This window comes from Poeciliopsis prolifica, unplaced genomic scaffold (assembly GCF_027474105.1).
Source record: "Poeciliopsis prolifica strain line A6 unplaced genomic scaffold, Auburn_PproV2 SCAFFOLD002, whole genome shotgun sequence".
Taxonomy (NCBI): Eukaryota; Metazoa; Chordata; class Actinopteri; order Cyprinodontiformes; family Poeciliidae; genus Poeciliopsis; species Poeciliopsis prolifica.
In genome coordinates this window covers 2,966,194-2,977,500 of record NW_026562377.1, presented here as the reverse complement: position 1 = coordinate 2,977,500, position 11,307 = coordinate 2,966,194, and the positions used below count along the sequence as shown (strand labels likewise).

Sequence of the window (11,307 nt, the reverse complement as noted above, 5' to 3'; positions counted from 1 at the left end):
GGCGGCTGTAAGGCTGTGACTGATTGTACGGCAACCATACGCCCCAAAAAACACAAATACTGCTCTGGATATTTGTAGTATTCTTTAGGACAGCAGTCTCATAAAGAAGTATACATTGCATCACTAAACTAGTCACAGTAATTGCATTTATTGATCCCCCCCAGAACTTTATAATATTTATTGATGGAGAAAATAGTAAAAAATAACAAATCCCTGGTTGTTTTTAAACATGGTTCATTGGATTTTATTGTAACAATGAATCAAATTTCTTATTATAATAGGAAATTTATCCCAATAAATGATCATGGCAGTTGAGCGGTTGAAACCGTTTTTCCTCTGCCTGCATCCCCCAGAATGCAGTGTGGATCAGTGATCAGAGCTCATTGAGTACCGTACTTTAGTGCCACATAATTTTACAATAAATGAGCCAGCTTTTGAGTTATTATGACATAATTCAACATTTATGTTTACAAAGTCCTGCAACAACCAGCAACTGTTAGTATTCATACTGTATGCTGATGACATACAACTTTATGTTCCTCTCTCCATGTGGCCTGTCTTCATAACACCAGTGAGTGTTTCAGTGTTAGCTTTGCTCCTAAAGAGGGTAATTTTAAATATCTGCACTTAACTGAAACTGAACAGGCAGAAGACTAAAGTGTGTGCAGGAAACCTGTGATGGATTCAAGTCTAATTTTAACAGCCTCTCTAAAAATCAATCAGGCAGCAGCAGGTCATCCAGCAAGCGGCTGACGATTTTATGACCTGTGCCAGTAAAATAGTTCAACTCACTCCAGTCAAAAGATTAATGTCAAAAGATGGATTTTAAATTTGTGATATTGTTTGGCAAAGTACTGGCTGGTTTTCAGACCTAAATGCATTTCAGTGACATTTCAGACGTCTCTTAGGTGACATTAACGTACCATAAACACTAAATATTCATTTATCAATTCATCGTATTATTCTGTTATCGCCATTCCTTTGTGTTTTCAATTTTACCTCATGTATTTTTAAAGTACATTTCAGGTTTCTCGTGGTATTTTCTTTATGCCTGTTTCTCTTTTCTTCAAAGCACTTTGAGTTATGTGATGTTTAAGCGATTTTATACAGTTAAACTGGTCTTGCCTGACCTTGCTGGAGACGTAATCATCTCAGCTGGTTCGATTGAAGAGGCGGACATGGCTGGGGGCTTGTGCCAGGGATAATTGAGATAATAGTTACTTTTCCAACTGGAGGCAGTCAGCAACTCATAATGGGTGGAAAATGATTAAAACAGGGCATAAAAGCAAAAAAAAAAGAAGCTACTTTTATCTGTTTTAACGCTGCAATTTCTACACGGTTCAACTGAAATACATACATATAAGGGTCATACTAATGAAAAATAAAATATACAAGAATAAAATTATGAGAATAAAGTCAATATTATGAGAACGAAGATTAACTAAAATACATTTTTAATTAAAATAAAATTCAAATAATATGAGAATAGTCAGAATATTACAAGAATAAGGTTATAATGTTCTGAGAATAAAATTATATTCTTGTAATATCACTTACAAGAATTACATGAGAAATATTACAACTTTATTTAAAAGCTGAAATAAAGTCATTATATTTCGACTTTATTCAAGAAATTAATTTGAAATAATACAATAAAGTCTTAATATTATCAGAAAAGTCATAATAATACTACTTTATTTTTGTAACATTGAGTTTATTCTAACAATGTTGTTGTTTTTATTTGCGTAACCTTAATACTCTGGTGCAACTATACATACATTTCTTATTGTTAACTATGAAAACAGAGAAATCCCCGACCTGCAGACACAGGCTGCACATAAACAGGCGAGGAGCGCGGTCGTATCGTTGTCTCCTCACAGATAACGTTACAGCGGCTTCACTAAAAGCCCTTCAGATAGAAAGAGTGAGAGCTAGGATTTCACCAGGAAGCGCGGGACGGGAAACAGGAAGTAGTCACAACAGAGCAGTCTCTGTAACAGACAAACTCTCAGTAACAGTTGGCCTTTGCCTGAGGAAAGACCAAATATGGAGTTCACCTGTGAAAAACAGATTCCTCTCACTCACCTTTCCTCTGTTCAGCCTGCATAAAAATCCTGCTGGTATTGTTTGCATTGATGTAATTTAATAACTATCAGTAACTAGAATGAAAATTGAATTTGAAAAAATATTTTTGCTTATTCAAATAAATAAAACCTTTAATTTAATAGGGAAAAACTAGAACTACTAGATAGTGTTAATGAATATATTTATTAGACTTTTGAACTGATGCAAAATTAATTTTTCCCCCCCAACAGAAACAGTTTACGTCAGTTATGGCACTCCATATTTCTCCTGGTGTCACAAAAGGGCAACAGCAAAAGTTGAGACAACTTTTCAATAATTTAATACTTTTTGCAAAAATATCATGTATGACACTAAAGACAATAAAAACTAAACAATATTTAACTAATAACCAGGGTTGGGAAGTAACTAGTTACATTTACATTTTTACTAAAATGTACTTTCTACTTTTACTTGAGTAAAATTTCTGAATTTTCTTCCCACAGAATGAAAAACAAACATGTTTTAACCCAAAACCTGCAGTTTTCATTAAAGTTTCATCAGTTTTTATTAAAAGAAACTGATTTGGGAAAAAATAATATTTTGCCTTATTTTGATATTTTTTGTTGCTTTTTAAATTATTGTCATTTTCATCCTTAAAACATCAAAATATCCACTCTATATTTTGGTCTGCCTGACGATGTGATTTTTAAATATTAGGTGATTGATCAATACTGTTTTACTCTAGTGTAATTTTTTGGATGGCGACTTTTTACCTGAGTAAAAATATGTTGAAATAGAGCTATTTTTTAGCACTTGAGTAATAAAAATGTTTGCTTGAATACAATTTTTGGGTAATCTATCCGTCTCCGATAATAACTAATAAAAAGTAGCAAGCACTCTTTAAAAACTAATATAAAAAAAACAGTCAAAGATAAATCAAATCTCTAAAATAAAACTGAAAAAGTCACAATAAAAATATTGATCCACTCTTTGGTTTTGTATCGGCGCGTTTTGGAGGTGCACTTAATGCTTCCCAACATTTTTAATTATGGTTTTATCCCCATTTAATAAATAATGACATGATGGGATCTGTGGTGTGCGGGTTTGCTTAGATTTATCTATTGATTTGCTAGCAGTATTTTTTTATTGTGTTTATAAAATGAAAATATAACTCCTCCAGTCAACTGTAAATGATTTATTCTGCCATGTTGTGTGCGGCTCATGGTGTTTTGTATGATAACGAAGATTCAGGGTGTGACCTCTCGTGTTTCATTACCAACTGGATCCATGCAAACCGCAGCGGGTTTGAGCCATAAACATCTGCTCTGAGCCATATTGTGCTGGTTTTAGTGACGTTTATGCAAGTTTCTTTGTAGCATTTCAAGCTAACTATATTTACATGTCAAAAAACATGAAATTGTTTTTTGACCTTTAAACATATGTAAGCTAGGGTTAAACATTTATAGAAATCAAGTGTAATCTTTATAGAACATCTAAATTGATGCTGATATTGAGATTTTTGCTCTGGATTTTATGCACAATACAATAAAATTTGTGTCTTAATTTGGTTGAGAAAATGTGAAAAAGTCATAAGAAATATTAATATATTTCCAAAACACTTAAAAGACATTTTTGCTTTTTTATGAGACTTATTAGTTTATAAGACATTTATTTAGGCTCTAATGTTTTAATCAGTTTCAGGAAAGTGGTCGTACTATCTATTATCTATTATCTATCTCAGTTCATATGTGCTTTATCTACCTGTGGACCACAGCGCCCTCTGCTGGGGACTTCAATAAAAACATGGCTGAATGCTTTTAGGTGTTATTAGCCTTAGTTCAATTAATAATAGCACTAATAAGAAATTACTAAAGATAAATCATATTATTAATTTTTAATGAATAAAATAATTTTGGTACTATCTTGAATATTGACAAAAATTAAGCTAAAATTGTTGAAAAATTAATTAAATAAATTTGATCACATCTTTAATGTTAAATATCGGAGGATGTTTCTCACACTTTGTAGTGTTTTATTAGTTTAATTTGTCTATTTATATGAATGTATTTTGAGTTGATGTTGTTTTGGTTTAGTTTAGTTTTTTGAATATCCATACTTTTTTAAAAAAACATTCATTTTATTGATATGCATATTTTCTCTTTTCATTTTAATGAAAATGAATTATAAAAACACTCTGCTGTTATGTACAACCCAAATATGTCACAAATTTAACATACATAGCAATAAATAATATTTACAGTTCATACAAAATGTTGACACGTTTATAAAATATATAATAATTAAATATTTCAGTGCTTTGCTCCTAAAAAGCTTTTCAGCTACTTTTTAAAAACTGTCTTCTGTTCAGCTTTTATGAGAGTTTCACTCTTTCACATAGACAAAAATCTGTATTTTTATTTTTCTTTGAAAAGAACGTTTGAAAGAAGAGAAGGTAATAATAATACCTTCATTATCATCGGTAAATCTTGTTTTCTTTACTTATTTAAATCATCAGTATTCAGAGCTTAACGTTATTGTAAGAAAAAAAGGATTTTCTCTGATGAAGGATGTGTAAAACTCTGATGTTTGTGATTTCTCTTCCCTCTCAGCTCGTTTATTTCCATTCCTGACTTCGCTCTTGCTCCTTCCGCACCGCCTCGCTCGCGCAGCAGCGTTCGTTTAGCGCTGTGATGCTAACAGCCCTTTCTCCCTGCTCATTCTCCCCTGACTTAGTGCTTCGCCTGCAGCGCTACCAGCACTTTACACAGGGAGCACACATTCACATTTATACCCGCTAACTCATGGAGTGTTTTTTTCACTCTGCAACTCTCTGTCTCTTCTACATGGATGGCTCTTCGCTGTTTCACTCATTTTTTTTTATCTATGTAGCCCTCTTTGTCCTCTCAGCTCGTTTTGTTTTCGGGCGAGTTTTGGTATTAGCTGACATTATAAAAACACACACCTCTTAGACATAATTACATGTATTTGTACAAGAACATCTTTTCAGTTTAGGACATTACCAAAGGCTGGAATTGCTCTTTTCCAAATAACAGGGAGCTTTAATCACTATGGGGAAATTTTACTGCCACAAGTAGAAAAAAATTCCAGTTTGAAAGCAGGGCTTCATGTATTTGTTCTCAAAACTTCTGCTGTCTTTCAAATATTCACTGTGCTCTCTCAAACCCAAAACTTCTCTCTGCTCGCTTCTTTTCTGCTCTCTCTCGAAACAAAAAGTGCCGTCGCCTGGCAAGCTCTCAGCCAATACAATGAAAGTTTTGCAGTGGATGTGTTTGTTTCTTTCTAGTGGGTGTGCCTGTGTGGCTACCTCCGAAATTTATCTGCCATTATTCGAGAGGACCCATTTTCAACCTTAAAGCAGGATTTAATGTGTTTTATTCTCAAAACTTTAATATTTGTACTCAAAACTTCTGCTCTCTTTCAAATACTCACTTTCTCCTCGTGCTCAAAACTTCTCTCTGCTGCCAAACCTCTCTGCTCACTTCATAATTTTTGAGTACTCTACCCACCTGTGGCTGCAGAAACACACCTGTGCAGTTGTTTGAGCATGTGGAAAAGCAGCCTGAGCAAGCTTTGAAGGAAGATCTCAGAGAAAGTAGGCCAACGCACAGAGACACACTCAGACCCCGTAGTGCAGCCTGCCTTGTATTGCTCTAAAAGAACAAGACAAAGGTTGTTGGAGGCAAGCGTCCTCCACCAATCACGGATCTCCTACTATTGTACGCTCTCTCTGAGCTCCCAGCGCTGTATCAGTGTCCCTGGTTGCCTATCGATTAGTCATGCCTGGCTGCTGTCATGTGCAGGAGTCCGGGGAAGTCCCTAATTGGCCAGTCCGGGAATGAAAGAGACAGAGAGGCAGACCGGGGCAGACACTGTCAGAGAGAGGTAGCTCAGGAAGATGAGCGAGGCTTGCAGATAGATCTGTGAACATAGAAGCAGCCTGTTACCAATTAATTATAAGAGCTTTACCAATTTAGATTGGATAAACGTGGACGGAGGAAGAAGATTGAACTTTTCCTCTTTGCTGCTGATGCATGAAAAGGAATTGTGATTTAAAGCCGCGTTAGTTACTGTTTTTAGTCTGTAATATCTGGAATATCTTAACCAAAGCATGACCAGACCTGCCAACACGACTCGGTGAAGATGAGCACAAAGGTAGGTGGATCCAATGAGTGACTGCTGGAGGAGAAACCTTTCCGAGCAACCGGCAGAAATCTTTACGTCTGGACCGATACCTGAACTGACAGGAGCATCACTCAAGTTTCTTCTACTTTCCTCTTGATTCAACACTCCTGGATTATATGGAGATTATTGCACTTTTAAAACTGGACATTTCCCTAAAGGAGGATGGTTTACCACTCAGTGATCCATCTGAAATATGGTTTTGTAACTTCTGTATGTCCACCAGCTGTAGATACATGAGAAACACAAACAAATAAGACTAAAATATCTCTGGATGTACAAAGATTTAACCCATTGTTTGAAGACCATTCCTCTCAAACGAAAAATGTAATTCAAGAAAACTATAACGGTAGCATTTTCCAAACTTTTGTCACCATGACCACCTACTTCCACAGTCACGAGTTTTGTTGTAGCCCCAAAAAGCCCAGCTCCTCTAAGGGAAAATCTGCCAAAGGGAAAGGCAAATCAGGAAAGAGCCACTCCAAGCAGAATCAGGTGGCAAATCACCAAACGCAACCTTTGCTGCTACACTCTCCAAAGTGTCTACCCAATTCAGGCAAATATGGCTGCCAATCTCAGAAACACCTGCTTCCTTCTCCGTCTCCTAGCTACTACCACATAGCTCCGCCATCTCCAAGTCATCCGGTTGGATGTCCGTTGGCGCAGCAACAACCAAACAACCTTCTCCTCTCACCAAGCCACAGCCAACTTCATCTATCGCCAAGTCAACACCAACTCCATCTATCCTCCAGCCACCAACAGCTCCATTTTTCTCCAAGCCACCACCAGCTCCATGTGTCAGCAAGTCACCAGCAGTTGCTTCATCCTCCTCAGAACCACCAACCATGCTGCCCACCAGCCTCGCCTTGTCGTCTGTTCACCTCGCCTTCAACCAATCAGCTCTACCAGCAACACCAGTGCCAATCGTCCAGTCACCATTCGCTGTTCCAGCAGTGCCAGCAGCAGCAGAACTGCACCCCTCCTCTTCCTCATGCCTCCCAGTCCTTGTCCATCCACCCGTTCCACTCGCCCCAGCTGCCTTTGTGCTCGGGGTTAGGAGGCTACGGCTGGAGCACGCTGCCCACCAGCATGGCCACCAGGACTTCACGAGGGAAGTTTCCCAACCTCAGAGACAGTGTGAAGAAGAGTCCCACCAAGAGCAAAGGCAAGTTTGGTGGCAAGCCGTGGCCCAGTGACACATATATCTGGACTGCGCATCCACACGTGCCAATCGTACACCACTGTGTCCCGATACACACCCATATGCAGGTAGGTTTATGCGGTTATAGATCTTATAGTGGCAGCACCATGTTTCAAAGTTTTAAGATCAAAAACATGTCTGGACAAATCCTTTATTCTCCATGGTAATCGTTCAACTGTGCATGATGCCTGGACTTAGCTCCGCCTTACAGGTGCAGGTGCAGAGAGCCGCTCTCTGCACCTGCACATCACACTGAAATACACCACTAAATTCACGATTTTGGTCAAACATGTAAAAGCAACTTTAATTTGTTCACAATAAATAATAAAGAACTGGAACTGATTTCCTTGGTCAAAAATACAAACGTAAACTGAAACAAATCTTCTTTTAAAAGGTCATAAAATATATTTAGGAGTGATAAATACACTGTAAAATAAATAATAAAGCATGACATCGCTCAGAGCATTGAGTTTAGAATTAGACCGATACCAAAATCGGCACCAATAGAGATATGAATATCGGATTGGTGCATCGAATCTCTCAGTTTTTTTATTTTCACCAAAATCAGAAAAATGTATCTGTTTTTGGCATAACATTAAGCTAAAGTAGAACCTACTTTCAATATTTTGCCCCAAAATGTTGTTAGATGTGGAAAATGACTTCTAATTACATCATAAATTAATTTTATAACTATTTTAGCAAACAGCCAATGAGCCATAACAACATAATGATAAAAGCAGTGTCAGAGTTGCAACAAAAAATAGATTTTATGTGTAAAATCGTTGCAATCTGAGGGGAATAATCCAGCGGAGCAGCTGCCTGTGAATGATGGTGAGGTAGTTAGTGTGCAGCGGGTGCAATGATCAGAGATAGATGCTTCTGATAGCCTGATTAGCGTGATTAGCCTGGCCATTCTGATTTGATGAGAGTCTCGCTCCTTCTCATTAACTCATTAGTCAATTAGTGTTGCATTGCAGATTAAGATAGACGGAGCGGGCTGCCATGTTGGGAGCTAACTGTCGTCCAAAGCAGGCCAATGTGTCGTATGACATCATGCAGCAAGAAAGACGATTATAGACACAATGGATAAAACAATTTTTATTTATGGCTTTATGGCTCATTCGTTTCCATATTCTCTCCTTCCATGCATCTGGATAAAATGTAATTATTTCTACCAACATCTACTCCACATAATTTATTCTGATCTTTAATTTGTTTTTATTCAGTTCTTATAGATAGAAAACATTTGCTACAGTTGAAACCAGATATTTACATACAAATCACCTAAAAAGACACAAACACACATTTTTTTCTCACTTAATGAAATTAAATCAGATCAAACTTTTCTTGTTTCAGGTTAGTTCGAATTACCAACATTATTTCTATTTTTCAAAATGCCAGAAAATGTGGCGGGAATAGTTTTTTGAAATTTGTTTATACCTTTGTTTTACATGATGAGGAAGAAGATTAGTGCCACTGGAAAAAAATTAAAATGATTGACTTTTCTTTCTTATAATTATAATTTTAATTTCAAAATCCTGACTGCAGTCTCAAAATTTTGACATTTCTTTCTCAAAATTCTGACTTTAATCTTGAAATTCAGATTTATTTTCCCAGAATAATTCTTTGATTAATTTTAAAAGATTTTGTCTTAATCTAAATATCTGTATTTATGCGTTAAATATAATTGAAAACCTGTGTGAGGCATGATGGTGACCTCTGACTGAAGGGGTTAATCACTTGTTTGTCTGTCGGTTTCTGCCTGATGAGGCGAACCGGGTTAGTCTGAACCTCCCTAAGCTGCGGCTGGGCTGAACCGGGTCGTAATGCTATAATAACACAGCTGGTGTAACCGCAATTATATAACAACTAACAATCACTCTATCTGGATATGGATGCTGTGTGTGTGTGTGTGTGTGTGTGTGTGTGTGTGTGTGTGTGTGTGTGTGTGTGTGTGTGTGTGTGTGTGTGTGTGTGTGTGTGTGTGTGTGTGTGTGTGTGTGTGTGTGTGTGTGTGTGCTTATGGCCTTTTCATGAAACAACTCAAACACACACATATGTTGATTATATAAGCATGTAGCCTGACTCGGCTTGTCAATGAAAACACCAGACAGAACACAGCTGACTGGTTGATTGGTCACTTGTGTCACATGCCCACACACACACACACACACAATATTGTCACAGTTGAGAAGGGGTCATCTAAGGTTACCAATAAGCGATGGAATAGTGACTGTCAGCGATTCTTAGCTAATATTATAGTCAGTCAACACTTTGCAAGTGACTGTTTCACCTGAAAAAGCAAAATAGAGAGATTTTGTTTCAACATTTTGATAAGTAACAAAACAAGTTTATATCAAAAATAAATTCTTTTAATGTATATTTTTCTTAAATTAATCAAATTGTTTTTCAATTGACTTTAAAATACAGTGAAGCAGTAATTCGGTCACAAGACTATATCTGCTAGTGGGTTAGAAACACATCATAAAAAACAAATTAATTATCTTTATTGTAAATGTGTTTTGTACTTCTAAGCCTAGAAAATACTTTTTCATTATTTTGAAACTATTTTGTATTCCAGAATAATTTTATTTATTATGTCTTGGATCTTTTTGATGGGATTGAGCTGTTTAATCTGAAATATCTAAAATTATTATGTGACACAATAACAAATGTTTCTTTTCACTTTTGATGTTTCCAAGATGATCCACTTTTCTAAACAGTTTCTTCTCACCCATTTTCACACGGCGATGACAGCAGCTGCAGCTGGCAGCTCACTCTCTCCATATCCATGATCTCCACTTTGCCGCTCTGAACCTTCCCCCACTTCTGCTCTCAACTCTGTGCATTCATCTTTTTTTATTCTCCATGTGTTTTTCCTGTCTGCGTCTGTCTGCGTCCTCTGCTCCTCGCTGCTGCTGCAGAGCGGGCAGATCTACTCCTCCCACCGCACCTTTAATCCCTCCGAACATCCCCACTCTGTTCCCATGTGGGATCAAGCCTCCAGTCTGACTGACATGCAGTCAGACACGACGGACGGAGAGGGAGAAACACATGGATTCAGATAATGTGTGTGTGTTTGAGAGCGAGAGAGATAAAAGTGAGAGGAGATAAAGGGCGATGTGTGGAACAGATTAGTGGAAAGCAGTTGATTCTGCTGCCGCTCTGTCACACATTTGTACTTGGACGTCAGAGCGGACTGTTCATTTGGTTTATGAGCTTCTTTGGTGCTGGTTTAGTTATTTTTCTAACTTTTTTTTGTTGTTGGAGAAGTTGTAGCTTTTATTCAGACTAGCTGTCTTAAAGATGGAGCACCGGAGAGAAATTAGGACTAGAGGAAAAGCAGTGGATTGATGCAAATATCCACTGATATTGCTGATATTCTCAGGATTCAGAAACAATTCTAATTATTTATTGTTTATAATCCAGTGGGAGAAGTAGCAAGATAAAGAGAAGTAGCATAAAAAGTTGTGTTTATGAATTTAAAATCTCCAGAATGTCGCCTTAATTCAGCTGGTCAGAGTCTGATGTTATCCTACCACTGGAATGCGATGTAAGCTGTTAAAATAGAGCGTTAAATTCAGTTTACGGCGCCTGTAAAGTGTTTTTTAAAGTGTAGCATAGCGTGGTTGTCAGTGCTGTCCACTATAAGGGCTGTGCAGCATGTCATGCGGCGTACGCAGTCGCTCCATGGTGGTAATCCATAGCAGATGTACTCAACATGCTGTACCAAAACCTGAGACGAGTAAGTCCTGCTCCGCTGCCTTCGCTTCGGCTTTCTCAGCTTCCCGCAACCCGGCTTTATTTTCAGATATCTGAGGTTAAAGTCACCGAATTATTGT

The 11,307-nt window shown here is 37.3% G+C and overlaps 1 protein-coding gene across 7 annotated transcripts in view; it reads left to right on the top strand.

Annotated features, from left to right (window-relative positions):
* The window catches only part of LOC129373265 (discs large homolog 1-like protein), a 113,555-nt gene that overhangs the window by 47,576 nt on the left and 54,672 nt on the right, over positions 1–11,307 (top strand). The window contains exon 1 of one of the 7 annotated variants that reach the window (XM_055051134.1): positions 6,400–7,533. The exons of 5 other annotated variants lie outside the window; for them this stretch is intronic. In XM_055051134.1, coding sequence (XP_054907109.1) covers positions 6,640–7,533 — 894 coding nt within the window. In that variant the 5' untranslated portion in view covers positions 6,400–6,639. Of the gene's footprint in view, positions 1–6,399; positions 7,534–10,456; positions 11,211–11,307 lie in introns of those variants that run through there. One more of the 7 variants, XM_055051174.1, reaches the window with a different exon arrangement.